At 39.4% G+C, this 26,442-nt stretch overlaps 1 protein-coding gene across 1 annotated transcript in view; it reads right to left on the bottom strand.

Moving 5' to 3' along the window:
* The window catches only part of NEB (nebulin), a 223,573-nt gene that overhangs the window by 178,752 nt on the left and 18,379 nt on the right, over window positions 1-26,442 (bottom strand). The window contains exons 11-28 of the mRNA XM_025404794.1: window positions 19,865-19,969; window positions 19,089-19,196; window positions 16,341-16,457; window positions 13,718-13,822; window positions 13,523-13,630; window positions 13,321-13,425; window positions 12,761-12,859; window positions 11,696-11,800; window positions 10,649-10,756; window positions 10,450-10,563; window positions 8,176-8,277; window positions 7,974-8,081; window positions 7,779-7,883; window positions 6,637-6,735; window positions 4,194-4,298; window positions 3,523-3,630; window positions 3,319-3,432; window positions 699-896 (exon numbers count right to left, since the gene is read on the bottom strand). Of these exons, the coding sequence (XP_025260579.1) occupies window positions 699-896; window positions 3,319-3,432; window positions 3,523-3,630; window positions 4,194-4,298; window positions 6,637-6,735; window positions 7,779-7,883; window positions 7,974-8,081; window positions 8,176-8,277; window positions 10,450-10,563; window positions 10,649-10,756; window positions 11,696-11,800; window positions 12,761-12,859; window positions 13,321-13,425; window positions 13,523-13,630; window positions 13,718-13,822; window positions 16,341-16,457; window positions 19,089-19,196; window positions 19,865-19,969 (2,013 nt within the window). The remainder of the gene's footprint in view (window positions 1-698; window positions 897-3,318; window positions 3,433-3,522; window positions 3,631-4,193; window positions 4,299-6,636; window positions 6,736-7,778; window positions 7,884-7,973; window positions 8,082-8,175; window positions 8,278-10,449; window positions 10,564-10,648; window positions 10,757-11,695; window positions 11,801-12,760; window positions 12,860-13,320; window positions 13,426-13,522; window positions 13,631-13,717; window positions 13,823-16,340; window positions 16,458-19,088; window positions 19,197-19,864; window positions 19,970-26,442) is intronic.

Genomic DNA, 26,442 nt, shown 5'->3' on the forward strand with positions numbered 1-26,442 from the left:
CTGAATGTTTATTGAGAACTCACCAGGGCCTGGCACCATGCTAAGTATTTTGCATGCATTTACATCCTCCAAACAATGTTTTTGATTTATTTCCATTTTACAGAAGAGGACTCTAGACTTAGCAAGGTTGATAACTTTCCTCGAGGGAAACAGTGATGGGGTGCATGCCAGATCAGTTCTTCCTAACATTGAAAGGCATGCTCTTATAGAACCACAAGGGTCGTCTGCTTCCATACATACGACAATGCAGACACCTCTGAGAAGTGCAAAAACCTCACTCAACTTTGAAGCCCATTTCAGTTTCTGTCTTTTTATTTTTTTATTTTTTTATTTTTTATTTTTATTTTTATTTTTTTTTTGAGACGGAGTCTCGCTCTATCGCCCAGGCTGGAGTGCAGTGGCCAGATCTCAGCTCACTGCAATCTCCGCCTCCCGGGTTTACGCCATTCTCCTGCCTCAGCCTCCCGAGTAGCTGGGACTACAGGCGCCTGCCACCTCGCCCGGCTAGTTTTTTTTTTTTTTGTATTTTTTTAGTAGAGACGGGGTTTCACCGTGTTAGCCAGGATGGTCTCGATCTCCTGACGTTGTGATCCGCCCGTCTCGGCCTCCCAAAGTGCTGGGATTACAGGCTTGAGCCACCGCGCCCGGCCAGTTTCTGTCTTTTTAAAAGAAGGGCTGCAGAAACCCTGGTTACTCACATCGCTCTGTAGTGCATATGCCTTCTTGGCAAGGTCCACGTTGATGCTATCGGGTGGGTAGCTGTAACTGTGTAAGATGTGCTTATAATCAACGTCGCTGGCAATTGCCTGAGATTTCTTAGCTTGAGTGACTTGGAGCATATCAAGAGGTGCCGTGTAGATAGTTTTTGACTTTTCATAATCTTTTCGATATTCGCGCTGTGAATAGGAAATTATCATTCATTATCACAAATCCTCAATGGATTTCCGGAAAAGACAGAGATCTTCCATAAACAATAAACACAAGTTAGAGAAAGAGTCAAACATCTGAGTAGTTATTTTGCCCAAAAACGTGTTCACATGTTACACCATTGAAATTCCCCCAAAAGCACACATGGGCAGACCTCAGACCAATGAGAAACTGTCTGGGTCACAGCAGAAAATGGACCACAGCTTCTGCTTCAGTCAGGAACAGGAATGATTTTATTCTAAAACAGGGTTTCTCAAGGACCACTAACAAGTGTTCCTAATATTAATGTAATTTAACCTATGAAGAGTTTTCAGTAAAGAAGCATTTTTTAATTGTAATGAAAACCATATAACAATTTGATTTTAATAAAATGACTACTTCATACACAGGGCTGTAGGCTTAGTTTCGTGGCTGGATAGAGTCATTTTTGAATGGATAGTCAACTGCTTTTCAACCTATTGTTGACAGGAGATAAGCCCCACTGAGAATCTCAAAGGTTGTTTTCATATCAAGTTCAATTTGAGCAACAATTTAAAAGAAGCTTCAGATTGCAGCAGTGAAAAGACTTCATGGGAGAAAAGTTTGAGAAACTGAGCCATTAAAATAACGTTGGCCCTTCTGCACAGCGTTATAAACCAAATGTACTGACTGGGCCTCGAGGGCTCCCTTCATTGTCTGGTTTCCTGGAATGGCTAGACAAGGTGCTAATTGGGTCTAATTCCCAGCTTCATTATATCCAGTCACCAATTACTTTGACAGAAAAATTTTGATCCACTGCCTTTAAGAAAACTCTAAACTCATCCTAGTTCCCCATGGTCATATATGTGTTAGAGACAGTGACCTAAGCTGGCAAGCACAGATGTGCACTACGAATCTTCTGTAACAATTCCTTTTGCAAACGATCTGATCTTTTGGTTTTCTAAGGGAACTTGATCTTCCTTCTCACATTTTGTGGGTGGTCACTTTCACTGAATACATTTATTACTTAACTATAAAATTGAGACCCTGGTTTATAAAAGTAAAGTATGGAAACTTTCTGATAGTTTGCAACAACATTGAAAACAACAGTTTGTCTTCATTAGAAATAAACTGATAGAGCAATATTGCAACAGCAATAGGTGTGTGGAAGTATTTTGAAGAAATTGTTGTTACTGTTTTGTTCATGTTCGCACCAGTTGACACATACCAGTACACATAAAATGTCATCAAAGATCCAAATGGCTTTAAAGATTCTTTTTAAAAAGCCATGCATATTCTATATCTGCAGCTTAGCATTTTGCCTGGATATTACATGAGAATGACTCATTTGCTATATGTTTTGGTCATCTATCAATTAACAAATGTTTATTGGGCATTTATTATGTGCCTACTACTGGGTTCTGTGATAGGAATAAAAACAAAAGATAAAAATACACATGCTATCAGTGGGGAGTTATATCCTTCTTGAGCTGAGGAGACTCAGCTAGTGAACAAGATAGTAATATAAGTGAGCACTACATACTGACATAATCCACTGTGAAGTTACTAGAGAAAATTACAGAATTAGATGTTTTAAAGTGCTATGTGATGACAGAATAAATGCAAAATGAATTAAAGAGGTATGTATAGATCATTATATAAAAGCATGGTTAAAACTAAATGACACAAACACCCTTCTCTTTCATCATAAAAAACTAGTATCTGCAAGCTACACTGAACATGCTCAGCACTCTTAACGGATTCTCTAAACATTTTATACATAATATATACTATAATTTGCAATAGTAGATGTTTGTCTCTCTGTAGTAAGAATTTTAACTGGAAAATGTTACATGGCCCATAGACAAGCCTTAAGGAACCCATGAGTTCACCAGAATTCAGGCAAAAGGCATGAAAAGAAATGTTCATTTTCTAGATAGATGATTCAAGTCTTTTATCCGAGTCTCAAAGGGGTTTATAATCAATGGAGTCTTTTTCTTGGATCTAGACCAAACTCATTACTAAAGTCAATGAAGAACGATGATACTGTATTAAGATTTTTGTGACTCATAAATGTCTTCCAAAGTAAAGACAGTTTGAAAATTTATCATTTTAAAAATTATTTTTCAATTAGAAAAAAATCTGAAAATATTTAGTGTTTTCTGAAAGGTTTTAAGAACATAATCAATATTCTATTAAATATTAATGCATACATTTTTCAAAGTGAAATGAGTATCAGTACAAATCAGTAACTTCTCCCCTCAAATGTGGGAGGTGCAATGATCCGGGGCATCATTCTAAAGTTCTCTACAGCAGTACTTCTGTGAACGTGAAAGAGCCCGTGCTCATGAAATCCTTTTCCACACTACTACCCTTGGGCATCTTAGCAGGGAGTCCATCTTGAAAACAAGACACATTCACAAAAACACTCACATCACTCTGGTTTTTGGCTGTCTTCAAGGAGTGCAGCATCTTGGGATCGTCATTAATGCTGAGGGCCCCAATCATTTTCCCTTTGCTCTTTTCATAGTCTTTCTTGTACATCACCTGTAAAGACATCACACGTGCCAGATCCCACTCACCAGGTGTCCCTGAGGCCACCCTGTCCAGGTCCCCAGGTCCCTAGGCCATACTCACATCGCTGGTGTTCTTGGTGTTGGCTTTGGCTGCCAACAGGGGAATGGCGTCCACTTTAATGTCAAACTTCTTGGCTTTGCTCTTCTCCCAGTCTTGCTTATAAAGATTCTGGACAGAAAAATTCAGCAAAGGAATGATAAGAACAACAGTAAACACAGTATAATCCAGTAAAAAAATAAAAATATATTGAAAATTTGTGTATACACAGACTTACTTCTCCTATACTATATTTATCAAATTGTAGAATAAGTATTGATTTATCTATCATCCAGTTTCTTTCTCCCTAACACTAAATAAGTATCAACTACTCTTTTTAATGTACTGTAAACTGTCTAAACACTCTGCTATCCTGATTTATATAAGGATGCTATAAAATGACAACCACTTGGAGAAGGTGAAATGTGACATTTACACAGGAAAGATGTTGTAAAACTCCAGGGAATAGCAGATGGGTAATTGGAGATCTTCTGGTGGTAACAGAGACCATAGAAAATGAAATCTGATAGCTAAGGAGGAGTCTTAGGAGCATTTTGGTCTTAAAAGCTCCACTTACATGGTAACAATCTTAACAGTTGTTTATTTGCACAATTCCTAGTCTTGTCTTTTAACATTTATAACATTTTCTCTTTTCATGCACACCAAACATAGGCTTCTGTGGCTTTGGTACTTACATCACTCAGATTGTAGGCATTGACTCTGTGTTGGATAAACTGTGGAGCATCTGCTGGTACATGGCACTTGAACTTCTCACCTTCATGTTTTGCTTTGTAATTCAGCTGAAAAACAAAGGATATTCGAACAGTTCAGGGGAACTTCTTTGAGTTTATTTAGGACAGCGTATATAGCTAAGGCATTAGTGCCGTTTTTAGAAAAATGCCTCAAAGAGATATTCAATTCAGCCAAAGTCTCGCACAGGATTCAAACTGTCATTCCCTATTTCGGGGACTGTGGCACAGTCCTCCTTTATCCTTGGGAGATACTTTTCAAGACCCTCCAGTAGCTGCCTGAAATCATGGATGGCACTGAACCCTATATATACTATGTTCTTTCCTATACATATGTACCTGAGATAAAGTTTAATTTATATATTAGGCACAATAAGAGATTAATAATAACTAATAGAAAAATTATAATAATATACTTAATAAAAGTTATGTGGATGTGGTTTGTCTCACTCAAAATATCTTACTGTATGTTTTCACCCTTCTTGATAAAGAAGGGACAAAGGGGGATGGGTGTGAGATTTCATCATGCTACTCAGAACAACATTCAATTTAAGACTTATGAATTGTTTCTGGAATTTTATGAATTTCTGGAAAATATGAATTTCACTTCATATTTTCAGGCCACGGTTGACTGCAGGTAACTGAAATTATGGAAAGTAAAACCGTGGATAAGGGGGATTGCTGTGTAACCATACTTTGGGCTGCCGACTGCCATTGCATAGATTCTGTTATATACACGGGAACACATTTCTGATCTACACTGCTAGGCTGTGTCTGGAGAACATGAACTCCTGTAATTAAAGCACCAACAAAAACAATAACAATTGTAAACAAAATGTTAGCACAGTTAAAAAGATATGTAAATTGTTATTATTATTATTTTTGAGACAGGGTCTGGCTCCATCATCCAGGCTGGAGTGCAGTGACACAATCCCGGCTCACTGCAACCTCCACCTCCAAGGCTCAAGTGATCCCCCCAGCTCAGCCTCCTGAGTAGCTGAGACTACAGGCATGTGCCACCATACCCAGCTAATTTTTAAAATATTTTTGTAGAGATGGGATTTTGCCAGGTTGCCCAGGCTGGTTTCAAACTCCTAGGCTCAAGTAATCTGCCTGCCTCGGCCTCCCAAAGTGCTGGGATCACAGGCATGAGCCACTGCACCTGGTTGTGAATTCTTACTTAAAATATTAAACACAGAATTTTATTTAAATGTTTTAAAATGTGACGTTAGGTGTAAGGAATTGAGTGTAAAGAACGAATGAGACTGTTTAATTTTGGAGCCAAAGGCAAAAATGCACAAGACTGAGAACTATACAAGAAGTAATTCCAAGGCAGAGTCCATTGCCTACCTAAGCCAATAGGAAGAGTGATTGATAGTGACTGTGACCACATACAGCACTATATTTCTCTGCAGCTTGCTGAGTTCAGCTAGATCAGTGATGTTAGTGTTTAACTGTTCTTTACTGGGACACAAAATATTAAGATGCTTGGAAAAGTGGCACATGAGCTGAAATGACTTCTGGGTTATACTGATGCCATTCTCCTCTTTACTAATTGGGTATGAGCTAATTTGTGTCATTAAAACATTTTATAGTAGGACACACTGTATCTTTCACTTTCCTATCTTGAGAAGGGTGTACTACTCTCTAGGACTTAGCTATGTTAGCATCTTGCTGTTCAAAGAGTAGCCTACCAATCACAGCATCAGCATCACCTAGGAGCTTATTAGAAAGTCGGAATATGGAGTCCCCCAGATCTACTGAATCAGAATCTGTACTTCAACAGGGTCAGCAGGCGATTGCATGAATGTGGATGTCTGAGAAGCACTGCTGCTTTTCCCCTGATCTTGGCATGACTGGACCATGCTTGTCTTAGACTTTCTTTGACTACTCAATCTAAAGTGCCCATCCAGTTCTTTCTTTGATGTCATCCCACTTAAATTCTGTGGCATCATTCTATATTAGTTTTCTTGTCATTGTTCGACGTCTGTCTTGTTACTGCGCCCTTTCTTTTTGTAAAGTCTTTGTTAGCAAATTCAAGAATAGGAAATATTTGCCTTGTCCTACACAAATAGATGCTTCTGTTGTCACTGTTTATTTAAGTTGGCATGGAGTTTTAGTGTGCATGTGACAGATCCTAATGAATAAGATAGTCCCACTAAAAATCAGTGAGTTATTAAAAATATTTATTTTTATTATTGTCTAACACGACTTTCCTCAGGCTACAATTCAATCTAGCAGCCTCATTTGTGTTTTATTAAACAAATCTTGAAAAATAATAATATTGGGATGGTAGTTAAGCCCATAAAGATTAAGCATGTAAATGCTTACATTTTAAATGAGCAAAGCACTCTGGGTCACCCACACTTGCATAAATCAAAGCACTTACATCACTAAGCTGTTTCGTGTTGAGTTGGGCTTGCAACAGTACAGGAGTATCAGTGACTGCTGTGAACTTGGTCTTATCTGGATGAACTTTGTAGGTATGCTAGAAAAGAAGATGTTCTTAAATGAAATTTATAATGTATTTATACATTATAATGTATTAATATATTCTTGGTTGTACATACGCTAACATAAAAATGGTTCCAGGTCAAAATGAAGTCTATTTTGTTCCTGAAAATTTAGTTGATGCGTTTACATTCTCACTTCTCTGTCTCTCTCTTTTTCCTTTGATCGCCACCTCCCAAGTTGCCTCTGGTCTGCCTACAGCAACTCAGCAACCAGATTAGCCTTCCCCTGCTGAAGCCTTACAGTGGCTCTTTAGTGAACTTGGTATTCAGTCTCAATTGCACGTCGGCTTATGATCCCTGCAGAATCCATCCCCTCCTTCATCTCCAGCCATTTCACCTCTTACTACTGCCCTCCTCCCCAGTACATTTCAGCCACCCCATCCTTTCAATTCCTTAAATACTGAGCTTGTTCTCTCCTTAGGCCGTTCTTCCCTGCTGCTCCTCCGCTGACCTTGGCCTGGCAGGTCATGCCTGTTTTAGATCTTTCGTGACCACCCAACCTAAGATGCCCATCCGGTCACTCTCTCACACATTGTCCTATTTTAATTCTGTATCATCATCCTATTTTAGTTTTCTTATCATCGCTTGACATCTTTCTTATTTCTGTGCTCCTTCCTTTGTTTATTGTCTCCTCCACTAAGTGGGAGCTCAAGAGGTTGCCGGCTTTTTCCCTGTCTTTCTCAGCACCAAGGAAAGTGCCTGGCCCAGGACGGCTTCTCACGTGAATTTGTTAAATAATGAACACCTATCTCAAACCTGCATGTCCTTCTTTTGCCCCAAATTCATGTAGATATAAACTAATGGAAGTTAAGATCTATAAAATCTGAAATTATTTTGTAACAAATCACCTTCCTCATCATAATTATTGTGTTCCCCGGTTCCACCCCAAAACCAAAATGCTAAGTGTAATTATCTCCTTCTAATCACTAGATATTACCATTAAACTCCTGCTAAATTTACCACTAGATGTCACAAGAATCCCAAGCCCAATTTCAATAATTCAGGGCAGATAACTTACATCTTTACACTGGTCCAGCTTCTTGATTGCTTCATATTCTTGTGTTATTGTCTGAGGGAAATAGCATTTTCCTTTATCTTCTTCATATTCTGCTTTGTAACTTTTCTGTAATGAGAAAAACCAAAAATAGATCATGATTGTTATAGCTCTCAAACAATGTCACTGTGAGGCATGAACCATTGTCTTCAAACTTACGTCACTGTTTTGAGCTGCAACTTTCATGCAGTGTGTGTGATATGGGTCCTCAAAGCTGCCTACATAATGTCCCAAAATATTCTTTACATATAAGTCTTTATATTTAGCCTGAAAAATAAAACAAATGTAATTCAAGTTAACAGTCATTTGTCGAACAGTAGGAAAGCCCTCCAACCCGAGAGGTAACCGTGGCTTTTCCAACCTCACTGAAGTTCTTCAGCTGTGTATCAAGTTGATATTTTGGGGTCTCGCAGTAGTTCATACTCTTTGCCTTTGTCTTCTCGTAGTTTTCCTTGTATAATCTCTGTTAAAGGAAAAAGAAATTAAACCAAAAAGAAAGAAAAATATGTCTCAAAAAGTAACAGCCATTCATGTCATTGCTACGCTTTAACTGAAGGGGCAAAATGTATGTTTTCTCACCATCAATTTTCCACAAAGCAGAAAAGCAGGATAGGTGTGGTAGAGGCTCATGCCTTATATAATCTCATCTGCTAATAATCATAAAGATGTGTATGTTACTTGTCCTAATATTTTTTCAGACTGAATAACTTAAAGGACACCAATGCTGCTATTTAAGTAAGTTTTTGTCTTAAAATAATTCATCTGAATATGTTTAAAGAAAAATGAGTTTGGCTAGGTGCAGTGGCTCACGACTGTCATCACAGCACTTTGGGAGGCCAAGGTGGGTGGATCACTCAAGCCCAGGAGTTCGACACCAGCCTGGCCAACGTGGTAAAACCCCATCTCTACTAAAAACACAAAAATTAGCTGTGCATGATGGCGCATGCCTGTAATCCCAGCTACTTGGGAGGCTGAGGCAGGAGAATAATTTGAACCTGGGAAGCAGAGATTGCAGTGAGCCGAGATCATGACACTGGACCCCAGCCTGGACGACAGAGCGAGAGCCTGAAGAAAGGAAGAAAGAGAGAGAGAGAGAGAAAGAAAGGGAAAGAAAGAAAAAAAAGAAAGGAAGGAAAGAGGGAGGAAAGGAGGGAGGGAGGGAGGGAGGGAAGGAAGGAAGGAAAGAAGGAAGGAAGGAAGGGAGAAGGAGAGAAGGAAAGAAAGGAGAGAAAGAAAAAAAGAAAGAAGGAGAGAAAGAAAGAAAGAAAAAGAAAGAAGGAGAGAAAGAAAGAAAGAAAAAAAGAAAAGAAAGAAAGAAAAAGAAAAACGAGTCTGAGAATTGATGCAAAATGAGGTAAAAGGTGTAAGGTGAACCTTAGATAATTAAGCACAGTCCTGGAAGAGTATTCCTTTGAGCACTGGGTGAAAACGCATTTTGTAACACTTCTGGAAGCTGACTTTTATCATTAAGACCTAACAGTTTTCTTTAGAGCAATATAAATGAAAATATTATTTGTCTGTATTTCTTTTTTGCTAGGAATTAGGAAAGCAATTTCTGTGAAGAGTTTTATCTTATTTTTTTATTTTTTTGTTTGATTTCCAACTTTCAAGTTCAGTTGTACATGTGCAGGATTGCAGGTTTGTTACATAGGTGAGTGTGTGCACAGATCATCCCATCATCTAGGAATTAAGCCCAGTATCCATTAGCTATTCTTCCTGATGCTCTCCCTCCTCCTGCACCCCCAACCTCCAACAGTGTGTGTTGTACCCCCCATATATCCATGTGTTCTCAACGTTCAACTCCCACATATAAGTAAGAACATGAGGTATTTGATTTTCTGTTCCTGTGTTAGTTTGCTGAGGATAATGGCTTCCAGCTCCATCCATGTCCCTGCAAAGGACATGATCTGATTCCATTTTACGGCTGCATAGTATTCCATGGTGTATCTGTATCACATTTTCTTTATCTCATCTATCATTGTTGATTCCTTGTCTTTGCTATTGTGAATAGTGCTGCAATGAACATATTTGTTCACACATCTTTATAATAGAATGATTTATATTCCTTGGGGTATATACCCAGTAATGGGATTGGTGGGTCATATTTTATTTTTAATAAGTATGTTAAAGTCTTTAAAATAAGATCAATATTCTATACATTTCTTAAAATAAAATGCTTTGCTTTTGAGTTTATGCCTTATGTAGTTTTTCTTACTTTGACCTTCAACTAATTTCCTTACTTCTTTTCATTTTTCTCTCTATATATATTTTTGCAAAGCACCTTAATCAGTTCAGGGCATTGGGTGAATATATACATGCACATGTACCTATACTTAAACATATTAAGCTCATTTCTAGGAAAAACAATAAGAACAATGATATTGTCAGAATATTTTTCCTCTTAATAAAACAGAGGGCATTAAGGAGATTAAGGAAACTTTTGGAATATTCACTGGCATCAAAAGCATCAAGAATAAGGAAGTTCATCTTCTTTTATCACCTGGGTGAGGCTTTCACGTGTGATCTGTCATCCTGAATCTGAGATTTCAGTTAGGCTAATGTCCATCCAAGGTTATACTAAACAGCAACTTTGTGGTTACATCTGAAAATAGGGGTGAATTACAAAGACACTCACGTCACTCTGGTTTTTGGCCACCTTCAAGGAGTGCAGCATCTTGGGATCGTCATTAATGCTGAGGGCTCCAATCATTTTCCCTTTGTTTTTTTCATAGTCTTTCTTGTACATCACCTGCAAAGACATCACACGTGCCAGATCCCACTCACCAGGAAATGTCCCCGAGGCCACCCTGTCCAGGTCCCCAGGCCACACTCACATCACTGGTGTTCTTGGTGTTGGCTTTGGCTGCCAACAGGGGAATGGCATCCACTTTAATGTCAAACTTCTTGGCTTTGCTCTTCTCCCAGTCTTGCTTATAAAGATTCTGGACAGAAAAATTCAGCAAAGGAATTGGCAAAAGTGATACACATGTCATGACCTTTAAAGACTAATGGGTAACTAAACACCTTGTCTTAATACAAAATAAATGGGCCCTTTATATTGTCTAGGAAATCATGCATATTTTAAACATTTCTTCTCAAGCTGGAGCTATTAATTCTCCAAGATTGGGCTTCTCTACTCCCCATGAGAAATTTTTATCAAATTAATTTAATTCTAGCTATTATACTAATATTTGATTCCTAACACTGAATGTTTTATAGAGTAGCACAAATATTCTACAGTTAACTTACTTTTCTATGATATAAAGGCATCATTTGACCTCTAAGTTCTCTGCAAAGGTTATTTCATAAATCATTTCAATACTCACTGATGCCAGATTATCTTAGTACTCATTTATAGAATTATTGAAGAAATTGAAAACCCCAAGGATAATTTAACTTTTTTATAAAATTAAGTTTGAAAAATGAAAGACAGAAATGGATATCTGGACTTCTGCCCTTTCAATCCCCTATATCTTTATTCATGAACGTTCTCATATGTGTAGAAATAAGTATCATTTGTGCGAAATAAGGGACATTATAAGCCCAGGGAATAAAGGAATTATAGTATAATTTAAATGAATATATGGCTAAAAGATCTACCACTAAAATTGCAATTAAGCATACATGAGAGGTAGCATTCTGAGGGCTGGTTACAATACTATATTATGATCATCTAATTGCATGAAACTACTTTAAGATTGCTACACACATTTTGTAAGGTGAATTGAGTTATATTGGCAGAGGCATAAGAACATGACACAAATGTTAACAGGTCTTCCCATTTTTAACATTAATCCACTCATTGAATTGTAATGAAGCAGTTCAAAAATAAAAGCACAGGTTGTCAGTACATCACGTGGTACAGGGCATGAGGAACTTACATCACTCAGGTTATAGGCATTGACTTTGTGCTGGATAAGAGCAGGAGTATCAGGAGGGATATGGCACTTGAACTTTTCACTTTCATGTTTTGCTTTGTAATTTAACTATGACAGAGAGAGAGAGAGAGAACCAATTAGTTCAGAATAATTGTTCCAGAATACAAAAATTCTTGTGTGATACATTTTGTAAAGTAAATGTCAGCACCGTTGAGATCAGAAGAGACATCTAGAGCTTGGGTAGGCCACCTGCATTACTGAACCTGTGTGCGGGACACTTGACAGCTATTATCACATCTGTCACCATGGTAGGACCCTAAGGGAATGAGGTGGCTCTGTCAAACATGTTCCCCTCCCTGCGTAGCACAATTGACCCTGTAGGTTCTGAGAGGGGCCCCGCCCTGTCTCTCTTGTCACTGTCAGTGCTCACGTACCAGAGCCACTTTCCTTTCATCTGATTAAGAGTCCTCTCACAGACATCAGGGCTTTTGAGGCTCTAATTGGAGCCTTCATTTCTGGCCATAAATCTACTAAGGTTACTTTTATATTTAGTTCAACACAACTTTGGAAATCCACACTTAAAGCTCACATAATAAAATTTGTCTCAGAGATTCCAATTTCCAGAAACTTACTAGGGAGAGAGAAACTCATGTACTGAATACCTGCTGTTGGCCGGAGTATGTGCAGTGCACATGTCTTCCCTCACTGACTCTTCAAAACAGCCACAGATTATAAAAGAGAAATATCGGGCAGAGGGGGGTTAAATCTTTGGCCACCCAGACATCAATGACAGAGCTAACATTTGAAGGCAGTTTTGTCTGACTCTAGAACTCACATTCTTTCCATAGCTTTCAGCTACGTTTGTTTCCTTCACAGAATCGTTTCACTGTAAATGTTATCCACCCAAGAAGATGCAGAAATATGTGTTTATACAAATATATACTGTTTAAACTTGCTAATACTTACTCAGCCTTTTGGATAAACTTGATAAGTCATTGGATTTTACGTATAGAGTTATGAAATGTTATCCCTCATAATTGGGTGTCCTGGGTAGTTAGAGGAACTTACATCACTCAGTTGTTTGGAATTGACTTGGGCTTGTAGCAGAACAGGAGAGTCGGTAACTTGGGTGAATTTTGTCTTATCTGGATGGACTTTGTAGGTGTGCTGTGGGGAAGCAAAGGCATTTAGTTTAGCAGTATCACCTATCAGATCCAAGGTGGCCCATAGGCCAAGCAAATAGAACCTCATGCCCCACAAAGCAAAGCAACTTGTAGTTAAGAAAATATTTTTTTTTCTAGCTAGACTGTAGTTTGAGAAGTGCTCTTACATCTGTATGAGAAACTTTCCTATATCTTCAGGTTTCTGATAACTTTTCTTTGGGAAAATGAGCTAGAATTACCTTTTAAAATGTAGCGATGCCAACAAGGGGAAAACAGGATGTTTACTACAAAACAGATTTCATTTCTCGCAATGAAATGAAATTTATTTAGTTGAAAATAAATTTTATTTTATTTATTTATAAATAAATTTTATTTTATTTGAAAAGGTGTCAACATTTTAAACATATCCTGACCACTAGATGCTATGGAAGGCAGTCACATTCAAAGTTCAGACTACAGACTTACATCTTTACACTGATCTAGTTTCTTAATTGCTTCATATTCTTGAGTTATGGTCTGAGGGAAGAAGCCTTTGCCTCTGTCTTCTTCATATTCTGCTTTGTAGTTTTTCTACGAGGAGAAGAAATCAGGCATAAGATGCAGCCATTGTATTCATGCCCTAAGAAAAATGTTATTTGGAAAGTCAAACACTCATCCTAGAACTTACATCACTGTTCTGAGCTGTGACTCTCATGCAGTGTGAATGGTAGGGATCCTCGAAGCTGCCTACATAATGTCCCAAAATATTTTTTAAGTAGGAATCTTTATATTTCTTCTGCAAGATAAAACATATTTCATTTATTAATTGGTGAAAAAATGGGTTCTGTTTTTTAACAGAAGGAGTGACAGTAAGATTGCTCACATCACTGCTGAAGTTCTGCAGAACGGTATCGAGCTTGAATTTGGGGGTCTCACAGTAATTTATGCTCTTTGCCTTTGTCTTTTCATAGTTTTCCTTGTATAGTTTCTGTCGAAGAAAAAAAATGAGTTAAAGTAGATTGCTGCCACTCCCACGCTGATTATAACACTTACATTTTCTAACACTAAACAAAAGATGAAGAAAAGATATCGCCTGTCAACTGTCTTAAAAACTGACAATCGAGGCCGGGCACGGTGGCTCACGCCTGTAATCCCAGTACTTTGGGAGGCTGAGACGGGGGGATCACGAGGTTAGGAGTTTGAGACAAGCCTAGCCAACAAAGTGAAACCCTCTGTCTACTAAAAATACAAAAAATTACCTTGTCTTGGTGTCATGCACCTGTAATCCCAGCTACTTGGGAGGCTGAGGCAGGAGAATCGCTTGAACCCGGAAGGCGGAGGTTGCAGTGAGCCGAGATGGCGCCACTGCACTCCAGCTCGGGCGACAATGCGAGACTCTGTCTCAAAACAAAACAAAAAGAAAAAAACCTGACAATTGAACACACAGTGTCATGAATTATAAGACTGTTCTATTAGCAATTATTATAAAGCCTAAGTTTCGTACATTCCAAACTCAAAAAACTAAGAAACCAATATGCCACCTCTGACCATGCCCCCCCTCAGTAGCAGAGATTCTTGTGTATTTCTGAACTGCTGCCCTCTCTGTCTCAAGCTCTTTCCTCACTGATAGTACCACAGCAAACACGGAGGTTTTGAGCAGTTGCAAGTTGTTTAATTTTTTAAAACAAACCTTCATGAAAAAGTTATATAAGGTGAGAAATACACAATCTCTCTTTCTCCTATACCTATAAAAAATATCTTATTACACAATTAGCCTTCAAAATAAGATTTATATATATATATATATATATATACACACACACATACACACACACACGAACTGGTACTATGAGTTATTACTAACTCTTCTTCTCTGCCAGGATTTACCTTTAGCTTGAACAACAGGAAGCAATGATTAGTTTTAAATATGTGGCTGATAAAGCAGATTATTGTCACTTTTTTCAAAATGTAAATGATGCTATTCACATTTAATATTTTTATATTCCTGTCTTTATCAACAACGGAGATTGGAACTTGGTCTTTTAGATGTTTAATAAGGATGTTTTTCACTTAGAGAGCAAAACTGCTTTAAACTGCTTTTACACTACGGTGGGAACGTAAATTAGTACAGCCACCGTGGAAAACAGTATGGAGATTCCTTAAAGAACTGAAAATAGAACTACCATTCAATCCAGCAATCCCACTACTGGGTATCTACCCAAAGGAAAAGAAATCATATGAAAAAGACACATGCACAAGCATGTTTATAGCAGCATAATTCACAATTGTGCTGCTATAAACCTAAGGGCCCATCAACCAACAAATAAAGAAAATGTGGTATATGGTATATATATACAGCATGGAATGCTACTCAGCCATAAAAAAGAATGAAATAACGTCTTTTGAAGCAACTTGAATGGAGCTGGAGGCCATTATTCTAAATGAAGTAACTCAGGAATGAAAAACCAAATAACGTCTGTTCTCACTTATAAGTGGGAGCTAAGCTATGAGGACACAAAGGCAGAAGAATGATATAATGGACTTTGGGAACTTGAGTGGAATGTTGGGGTGGGAGTGAGGGAGAAAAGACTACGCTACAGTGTCTCAGGTGTCACTGCTTAGGTGATGGGTGCACCAAAATCTCAGCAATCAACACTAAAGAACTTTTCCACGTAACCAAAAACCACCTGTACCCGAAAAATGACTGAAATAAAATGGTTTTTTAAAAGAAAGCAAATGTGCTTTGCATTGATTTCCCAGCAGAGCTATTTGGACAGATCTATTTATACCCTCTCACTTGCCACTTTCCCCCACCCGCTCCCCAACCGCACACACATATTTCCTATGCTGCTTAGTTCAAGGGACAAAGAAAAGATAACTAACCCACACAGACAGCTACATAAAATCCACAAATGTTAGGAAAGCTTAATGCAAACCTAACCATAAGAGATAAACTCAAATCATCACATATTCAATCTCTTTCTTTCTCTCTCAGGCTGTTCGTCTTTTAATCCCAAGCCCAGTCTCATTTGCTTAATATGTTTCAAATTGAACAGCTTAGTTGGGCTCTTAATAACTGCACAATTACAAAGTCCTGTGAAGACTTAGGGGGCCATCTTTTAAGTTCTGTTGTTGGCAAATGATGGTTTCTGGGGCCAAGATCTATCTTTGAAAGTTTCTTGCTTCTGTTAAAATCACAACGCATCTGCAACGTGGAGGCCCAGGTGCCGGAGCTCATAAGCAACACATCCATATGCAGGCCCAGGTGCCCAGAGCTCATAAGCAAATGAGAATTTCCCTGCCCATTGAATTAACCCCACAGAACCACAAACATTAAGGCACATTGTACTATGCCTTTCTGTGGTTACATAGTTCCAAGGAAACTACCACTCCATAACCTTAACGTTATTTGCAAAGTTACATATGCATTTAGTCATTAAAGGAGAAAATTTTCATCTCTTTTGCAGCTAAGGTTTAAAAACACGTTTTGACAAAAATATACTTACATCACTTAGGGCATCTCCTGCCGCCTTCAGCTGCTTAAGCAGTGGGTTCTCTGAAGCAGGAAGCACATTATAATCTGCTTTTCCTTTATTCTTTTCATAGTCTTCTTTGTATTTTACCTGTAGGAGTGAAATAAAATGATGAAGTAACTCTATGGGTTATTTTTGTCCCCGTCTCTATTACGGATAAGACATACTTCCACAAATCAATTAAAAATGGCAGCTTGACATGTTATAAACAAAATATAGTAACGCATAACAGCAGCAGAGAAACTGCATACATTTCCAGGATGCTTTTTCTTCCCATTCATTTATTCATTCAAAATTATCCATAGGGTGTCAATTCTGTGTCTGGCTTGGGGACAGAATATAAGAAAGGACACATGGTCCTTGCCCTCAAAGAGAGAGACACAGAAATAATAGGAGAGAGAAAGAAATCCAAATAGTCACCGTGCAAGATGTCCCAGATACCTGCTGCTGTAGAACCTTCACTCAGCTCTTAACCCCCAGCTACCTATCTGCCAACACGCTCCTAAAGAAAGGAAGCTGGAAGTACCACCAATCCACCCTTTTAAGCCTCACCTGCAACTGTGTGTGGAGCACACATGTATTCAATTTACAAGGAGGAGGAGGTAGGAGCAAGGAGAAAGAGCCTTGTTTTTCCTTCTGCCCTTCCTATTTGCACCTTTAATTCCAGCTATGGCAGAAGCAGCACGTTGAGGGGTGCTGGGGGAGAATAGGGAAGGCAGGGTTCACAAGCCCCTATCAGGAGCCTGTCCACAGGGATTAGAACAAGAAACTGATCCTGGTTCCCACCATGATCCTTAGTGTAAGCCCTTTATTCAGGCAATACAACCACAGAAGTTCAAGGAATCCTAGATAAATCTACCACTTACAAACCTCAGAAAACAAAGGTAATCTGGTATCAAGACAAGAGATACTCAAGGGAAGTACAGAGGCATCCACCCCACAGCCTCCACAGAGCTTCACAAGGGTATGCTGTAGGAATGAGAGACTCAGATCACTTTTCGTCTTAGAGAATTATCTGTTTCCTTGAAAAATGGAAACAACCAGAAAGCAGACTCACAAACTGAACCCACATCTGGGATACGCAGCCTTCTCCCCTGTTATACAGAAGAACTGTCAGGGCTTGTGGCAAAGCCATCCCTTCCTCTTGAGCACCAGATCTCTTCCCCTTCCACATACTCTAGGATATCACTCCAGACATTCTTCCCCATTCCAACATCACCAAATCTTCCCTCTCTACTGGATTATTTCCATCAACACGATGTTTTTGTTTCGTATCTTAAAAAGTCCCACTTTACCCAGTTTTTCATCAGCTACTTGCCCATTTTCTTCTTTTCTTACCAGGAAAATACTTAGAAAGAGTTGAATATACTTCTAGCTTCAATTTCCCTCTTTTCATTCACTCATGAATCTTCTCCAAGCAGACTCCACCAAATTGCTCTTGTTGAGGTCACCAGAGACCAGACATTGGTAAATCCATTTCAGAGACATTTGACGCAGTTGATGACTCCCCTCCCCCTTCACTTGCTTCCCAACGCATTGCCCTCTCCTGATTTTGCTTCTCCCTCATCTCACGTATATGTTCCCATGGAAGGACCCCAGAGTTCAGTCCCTGAACTTTTCTGTTTACACTCACTCCCTTAATGCTCTCCAGACTCATGGCATGAAACACTCTCTGTACGCTGATGACACCCCAGTTTATACAACTTTCCGTATATCTCCCCTGAAACTTCAGGCTCATGTAGTCAAATGATCACTGATACTTCCATGTGGATGTCTAAAAGGCATCTCAAATCTACCATATCTGAAGATGAGCTCCTGTCTGTCCTTCACAAAAATTACCAACTTCTTCCATAGTCTTCCCTGTCTCAATAAAGGGAAACCCCATTCATCTAACTGCTTAGACCAAAACCCGTGTCATCCAATCCATCGGCAAATCAAGTCAGCTGTGCTTTCAAAATACTTCTCATCACCTGCCCTGCTACCCTCCTGGTCCAAAACACCACTGTCTTACACGTGGATGCTGTAATAGCCTTCTAAGTGATGTAATCCTGCTTTCTCCGGCACAGCCAAGGCCAGGATTAGAACCAAGTGTGTTTGGCTTTGAAGTTTTTGCTCTCTTTAGTGACCATCATGCTCCAGAATGCCAAGGACCCAGGTCATTCACCAAACTCACTCAATAGAGCATATGGAAATATCCATGGATTTATGAACCTGCGACCAGGTTTTTCCATAGTCAGTGGGAAAATAAGATAAATAACGATAGTGTTGCATGCATGATTGCTTATCTTCGTATAAGGCCACCGATTGCCTCTTCCTGGGGGAAGTCCTGCTCTCTAAGATTACAATCTTTCTCCTTCTAAACAGCAAAAGGTCCTTCCAGTGAGAAGACACTAAATCAAATTGATAAATGTACAGTCTGGTTCCTCAGGCAAATAATAAATTACTCCAGGAAATACTGAAGATGGTAATTCGATGTTATTAATGCTCATACATGGCAAAACATTTTTAATAGACCCATTATAATTCCAAAGTACTTTTGTTGTTGTTCTTGTTGTTTCAATTCTACTCTTTTTCAAATGCCTCACATCCACTGGTCTCAACCCTGATAGCTCCCCCAAGAACCACCCCTCCCCTTTTTTACTAATTATATGCAAGAGGCAAAGTTATAAGAAATCCACCCACACTCAAACCATCAAGATAAATGGGGTGGTTTCCTTGTACCTTGCTAGCTGCCACACCAGCTTTTTTATTCATTTTATACTCCGGTGTTTCAGTCTGCATGAAGTAGATCTGGTCTTTCATGTTTTCAAAATCTTCCTGGTATTTCCTCTGTAAGACATTAGACAAGGTGAAGAACTGCTGTGGAAATGAACTATGCAAGAATTTCCATGAGAAGACACAGGGATTTGGAAAAGTTACACAAAGCCACCCAGTCCTTGGTTTAGGCTGGTCAGATTACAATTAGAGAATGTGGTACCATTGCAAAAATGATTAGCAACTTAACAGAGATTTAGAACAATTAAAATAGGCTAAAAACAGAAGTAGAAAGGCTTTTCTTGGCTACCAAGAAAGAGCTCTTAAGGGCCAGGAGCAGGAAACTTAAAAGAAAAGAAAAACAATAGACATGTTTTCCAGGGAGGAGATACTAAATTAATCAATTTCATAACTGTACAGTTTGGCTCCTCAGGCAAAGAATAATTAAAAAGGATCCCTTTAACTTGTACTAACCGCACTTTGCATTCGGTAAGGGGGTCTCACCGTAATGTGTTGTAAAAATTGAGGTAGAAATAATGGTATTTGGCCAAATAACATTTCTCAAAAGGAAAGAGAGTTTGTGAAATTTCTTTCCTAACAGGAACTCTGCACCAGGTCTTGTCCCAAGAAGAGGGGCCTCAGTGTCCTGCAACCCTTCAGGTAGGGCAGGTGGCTAGAAGTCACTAAGGAAAGGGGTCTCCCTCCCGGGACGACAGACCGACCGGCCATCCCTTCCCACTTACTGTGCTGATGTTATCAGCATTCATTCTGGCGTTTGCAACTTCAAAGCAAGGTGTCTCACTCCATTTGCCTTTGATTTTATTTTCATAGTCTTCTTTGTATTTTTGCTAGAAAAAAGAAAAAGAAAATAAGACAAGCATAACTCATGAATTGACAAATAACACAGCAAATTAAGGAATAATGATTAACTTTAAAAATATCTTCAGCAAGCCATTCTTAGGTCCTTAATAAATGTCTTTAAAAAAAAATCTTCCAATGTAGTGTCAATTTACCCAACCAGAAAGTTGGGTGATGGGGATAGAGAATGGAGAAAGAGGGTACTAACGCCCCCTCCCCTTGCTGAGTTTGGGGACTTCATTCGTTCAGAAGTTGCAGATGTCCCCTGATATTTAAAGAAATAGAGTCAGCAGTCATCCTCTATTTATATTTCAGAGTTACAATACAACATATCAACCTGAGATTTCTATGCCAAATTAACTTAGCCATTAATTTCTAAGCTTTACCAAAACTCCTAGTTATCCAGAAAGAAACGACCGCAATAAAATTCAACCTGCAGGCTAATGAATAGACCTTCGAGTTCAGAGTTAAATTTAATAGGAACTGGAAAGTAATTCAAAAATTGAATTATTGCCCCATCTGACTCCCAAATCCCACTGCATCTGAATCCCAGGCTGTAAGCTCCTGGAAGAGAGACATGGTATGTCTTCTTCACTTTCATATCCTCAGAACCCGATACAAAATGTAGCACGCAAAAGTTACATTATAAATGTTTGTTCAACTACACTAAACTGAGACCATGATATGTGGTCTTGAAATACCTTGGCTTACGTGTTCTTGGAACAGAATTAACCAAGCCAACCCCACACCTGGGTCCATGAGCTAGAGCCCAAGCTGAGTTAGAGCATTTCTCCGTCCATGGCTTATAAAAATGTGTTAACAGACATAACGAATGGGCCTCAAGGCACTGGCATATGCCTATATCTCCACCATACCCTTTAAGGAAAAACAAAGTGTCTTTCTGGTATACCTTTACCAGAAGAACTAAAGGTGAGTGATGTGCAGAGTTAACAAGCGTGGGTTAAAGGAAGCTTAGCCCTCACTCAAATGCTTAATTTCCTTTCTTCTAAAAAGGTTAATATGCAAATAAATAGCCAACTGGTTTTCGTAGCTAGAAATTTTAGAGTCCTGGGTGTGGGTTCAATCTCTGGGACCAAGATTTGACTTTGTCTTGACCAAATTTTTGATTGTTTTCTCAGCCACAAGTGCTGGCAATAATACTTACAGAGAAATCTGCTGGGAAGTTTAATAAGATCATTCGCTGAAGAGTGCTTTGTAAACCCCACAGTGCTAAGCAAATATAGGGTATAACAACTGTAATAATAATAATAGCTATTACTATTGTCGTCATCATAACAGAAAGAAATTCTGTAAGAAAGAAAATTGTATGTGTGGGGAGGGAACAATTCTTCAATGGAAATCTTTGCTGAGGTAAGATTTGTGTTATACTGCTGATTGATTGGCCTGCTGCACTCTGTTTTGAAGATTTAAAGAACAGAAGTCAATAACATTGATTTTTGGATTTGCGAAGACTACTTATAGAAACGTTTCTAATCTTTTTTTGGAGACAGACCTCTTCAAGAAATTGAGAAAGCTATAAAATGCTCACAATGTAACTTCAGAGGTTCTTGATGTACACATACCTCAGGTTAGGATCTCCTAATGTATCATTTTTTGGAGGGACATGACCCTACCTCCTGCTTGTTGTCAAAGGAGAAAAACCTTAGGATTGGGAAGGGGCAATTCGGCCTGATCCCCAAAACTGAGATCCAGAGAACTTTGAAATATAATTTAAAGTTGAAAAGGTAGCAGATATTCTTTTTTCTTTTCTTTTTTTATTTTTTTTGAGACGGAGTTTCGCTCTTGTTGCCCAGGCTGGAGTGCAATGGTATGATCTCGGCTCACCGCCACCTCCGCCTCCCAGGTTTAAGCAATTCTCCTGCCTCAGCCTCCTGAGTAGCTGGGATTACAGGCATGCACCACCACGCCCAGCTAATTTTTTGTATTTTTAGTAGAGAGGGGGTTTCTCCATGTTGAGGCTGGTCTTGAACTCCTGACCTCAGGTGATCCACCCGCCTTGGCCTCCCAAAGTCCTGGGATTACAGGCATGAGCCACCGCACCAGGCCAAGAAGATAGCAGATATTCTTAATGAGGTCTAAATGTTGGGCATTTATCAGGAAACAGGCATTGCATATGTAGATTTGTTAAGGATAATTGAGCAGGAGATTCTCACAGTGAGAGATAGATGTCTGGTTTTCAAGAAGATGCAAAACAAGAGTGTAAGATCACTCAACCCCCTCATCTAAAGTCCTTCCTTCCTTCTAAATCTTCATGGACTACAACATGTTATTTCTTCCTATTCAGGAGCTGAATGGGTCAGGGTGGTGCTGGAACTCTCACAATCTGCTCCTGAGCACTGCCAAGTCTGGGAAGATTTTCATGACACAGGAGAAGGCTGGAGCTTGTTGGCTACTTAGGAAGTTATGGCCTTCTGTCTCATTTGTGGGTAGGAGAGAAGTTGAAAGAACAAGGGTCCATAGGTGGAGGAATGAGAGGAAGAGAGAGGTATGTGTCCCTGTGGGGGCACATAGAGAGAGGGTCCCACAGGGACACATACCTCTCTCCCAGCCAAGGGGTCTCACTCTGCAAGTCTGAGAGTGAGGCCAGAGCTTTTGTACAATACATGCAGACGGGTTACTCATGTCAGGGTCCAACATTCAACCTTCCCAACATCCAAACACAACAGAGTTGGAGAGAAAGGTTAGGGGGAAACCTTTCTCTCCAAACTCTGTTGTATTTGCGGTTGACCAATGGAAACTTGGAAGAAAGAGTCAGTTTAACTTCTCTAGAATTTTTTTGGTTTGTTTAACAGAGGAAAGTGTGTCAGGCCAATTACAAGCTCTGGGACACCTTCTCTGGGTAAGAGGGTGACCACGTGTCCATAGATATAGTAAGATTGTTTCCCTTCTCCTCAGAGGTCAGCTGAGGGAACTTCCATGGGGCCATAAACTGGGTACCCTGGTGTCTTGCTTAAACACATGGCTTCATTATGTACTTTCAACATCTGAACCTGTAATTTTTATGTGGTTATCAAATGGAAAGGAATATGAAGCCAGTTAATTACCCTTCTCTTTTTCTGTGAGTAGCTAAGCACTAGGGCTCCTGATGGTTCCATTCATAGAAAAGTTATCCCTGAAGAAAGGGTATAAAGAACCCAGCTTGTATTTTTATTACCCACAGTGGGCCTAACACTGCCTGCTTGACTCAATCAAATCTCTTCTGGTGAAATCAATGGAAATCTTCCCAATTCTATGTGATAGAAGAATCTCCATGGTTTTAGAGGACCAGGGCCTGGTATCTTCATGCTGTATAACATTATGTTACTGAAAGATTATTTTTTTAAAAAATTGAGGCTCCAGTTGGTATCAGTGGGAAATTCCAGCCTGAGATCTCATATTTTTTCTTTTGTGGATCTGGAAGGGAGCAGAGAGGCAGGTACAGAGAAACTAAAGGGACTTCCCAGTGTTGCATTCAGGGCCCCACTCTCAGCTGGTCATGGTGTGCATAGTTTCCCCGCCTGGAAGGCCTATTTCTATGAACAACTCTGCCTGTTCATCTATGTTAGAGCTACAAAATACAGCGGAGACAGAAGGAAGCATGTAGCTGACGGTTTTGGCCAAAGACAAAGGTGAGAGAATTGATTCTGACAGGTATAGTAAGGAAGGATGGCAAATGGAACTTAACATTAGTGAAATCACTGCCGATATGCAATCATTACCTTCTGAACTGGGAGCTGTAAGAAAAGGATGTGAGGATGCACAGAGAACTCCACCCCAAAATATGGCTCCCTAGTATAATGCGTATTTTGAATTAAAGGCCCTTAGAGATTAATGGAAGCTAGAAGAGACTTCTTTCTACATAAAGACCAGATAGATCCACTAAGAAGAAAAATTGTTTCCCCGTCAACCCCCCACCCCCATCCTTTCTCTCAATCCTCTACCTCTCCCAAAGCACAGGCTCAAATTTCCTTATCTATCTAAGGTCCGGACCTACCACAGAAGAAAACAATTCCCTCTGACCACTTCCCTGAGTTTTCAACTGAACCTATAGTGCAGGAAGGAAGACTAAAGTCTGTCAACAAACCTGGACAGGCTCCTGTCATAAACCATTGTTTGCTTTGTGGGCCAACAGACTTCACCCCAGACTATTGTATGTTCTTCAAACCCATCGAATTCTCCCTAGTAATCATTTCTTGCCCTTCAACAGAATTCCTCTTCTCCCCACTCCCCATAACCTGTTTTGCCGGGATCCAAGTTCATAGTCTTTCTGTAGCCTCAAGATGGTATATAAGCTTCTGCACCCCTGGGGAGCTGGGGCTTCATTCTGAAGGCTCCCGTGTGTACACATTAAATAAATTTGTATGCAGTTTCTCCAGTTAATCTGCCTTTTGCAAGCTGATTTTTCAGCCAACCTTCAGTGGGCCAAGGAGGGCCCCTTGGCACCAACAGATGGATCTGGGAGACACGATTCAACAAGGGGATATTGAGTTTAAATGCATGCGAGTGAGTACATAAAGGAGGTTTTTTCAAAAAAATATTTTTTTTAATACTTTAAGTTCTAGGGTAGATAAAGGAGATTTTTATCCTATTTTAGGGAGAAAGAGGATATGATGCTGCTGCAACATGGGCCAATGCATCTTGAGAGTGAGGAGGGAAGACAGTACTAGAGTAAGTCACTCTTGGCAGCCCTGTGCCTCCCTTGTTGGATGGTTTGTGGTTGGGTGGACTTCTACCAATCACAAGCATTTCTCCCCAACACAACTATTACTTTGGATGCACAATAGTCATTAAGAACTCAGAAATCTGGGTTAAGACTGGGAATAAATAACGTCACCATGGCCAAATCCAGTGACCTTTTTCCACAGCCACCCTCCCCTTAGCTCATATTAGTACTCCACAGGGCAAAGCCTGTTTTGGCAATGCTTTCAAAGTACCCAACATTGTCACCTTGCCCACCTAGAATGGTGCCATCCAATGCATATATAATGCAAGTCATTCTTACAGCCACATTTTTAAATGTAGAAAGAAACATGTGGGAAATAATTTTAATAATATAGTTTACTGAACCGAGTAAATCTGAAAGTTAACATTCCAACATGTAATCAACACAAAAATATTAATTTGAAACATTCTTTTTTTCATAATTAAGTATTCAAGATCCAGTGTCTATTTCTCACATATTGGACACTAAGTGTTATGAGATGAATGTCTGTGTCCCCGCCCCCCAAATTCATATGCTGAAGACCTAACTCACAAGTACCATGTGATGGTACTTGGAGGTAAGGGGCTTTGGGAAGCAATTAAGTTTAGGTGAGGTCATGAGGGTGGGAACCCCATAATGAGATTATCATACTTATAAGAAGAGGAAGAAGAAGAAGAGATCAGAGCTGGCTCTCTGTCTCCAGTGTGTGAGGACACAATGAGAGGGCAGCTGTCTACAAGCCAGGAAGGGGTCTCTCACCAGGGACTGAATCTGTGATCTTAGACTCCCAGCCTCCAGAACTGTGAGAAAGTAAATGTCTATTGTTTAAGCCACCCAATGTATGGTATTTTGTTGTAGAAGCCCAAGCTGACTTATATACTCAGTTTATACTGATCAAATTCAGGTGCTTCCTAGTCACATTTGGCTAGTGGCTACTATACTGGAGAGCGCAGCACTAAACCAACCGGCAAGTCTAAATTGGTGGAGAGAATGATTACAGAGGTGTTTGAAAGTGATTTTCAAAAATTACTTTTAAGAATCCCCACTGCATACTCAAATAATGCAAAAGAATGTTTCCTTAGTATCTTTTAAAATAGACTTTAAATAAAAATTTGAAAATAGATTCCTTTCCTTTCTAAATGACCACTTGAAAACATTTTTATTTTTTTTCCAAAAAGATAAATTGTCCTCCCCCATCTTACTTACAATATCAACGCTTTCTTTTTTTTTTTTCTTTTTTACTCTTTTTGAGACAGTTTCACACTTGTTGCCCAGGCTGGATTGTAATGGTGCAATCTCGGCTCACTTCAATCTCCACTTCCCAGGTTCAAGTGATTCTCCTGCCTCAGCCTCCCAATTAGCTGGAATTACATGCCCCCACCACCACGCCCAGCTAATTTTTAGTATCGTTAGTAGAGATGGGTTTCACCATGTTGGCCAGACTGGTCTCGAATTCCTGACAGGTGATCAACCTACCTTGGCCTTCCAAAGTGCTGGGATTACAGGCTTGATCCAACGTGCCCGGCCAATATCAACACTTTCAGTGGACCATGTATTTATGTACAGTTTAAAAGTTAATTTCTGCTTAGCCTTGGGCAAAATTTCAGGAATGGTAGCATTCCTATTAGTGAAAGTTTACTATACTTACTAGATTCTTTATCTAAACAGCTCACAGTTACATAGTTAGGTAATCTATAATATCAAACACTAACAAACATCACTGAATAGACATCATCATCCATATCATTTCATCCTTCTCTA

This window comes from Theropithecus gelada, chromosome 12 (assembly GCF_003255815.1).
Source record: "Theropithecus gelada isolate Dixy chromosome 12, Tgel_1.0, whole genome shotgun sequence".
Taxonomy (NCBI): Eukaryota; Metazoa; Chordata; class Mammalia; order Primates; family Cercopithecidae; genus Theropithecus; species Theropithecus gelada.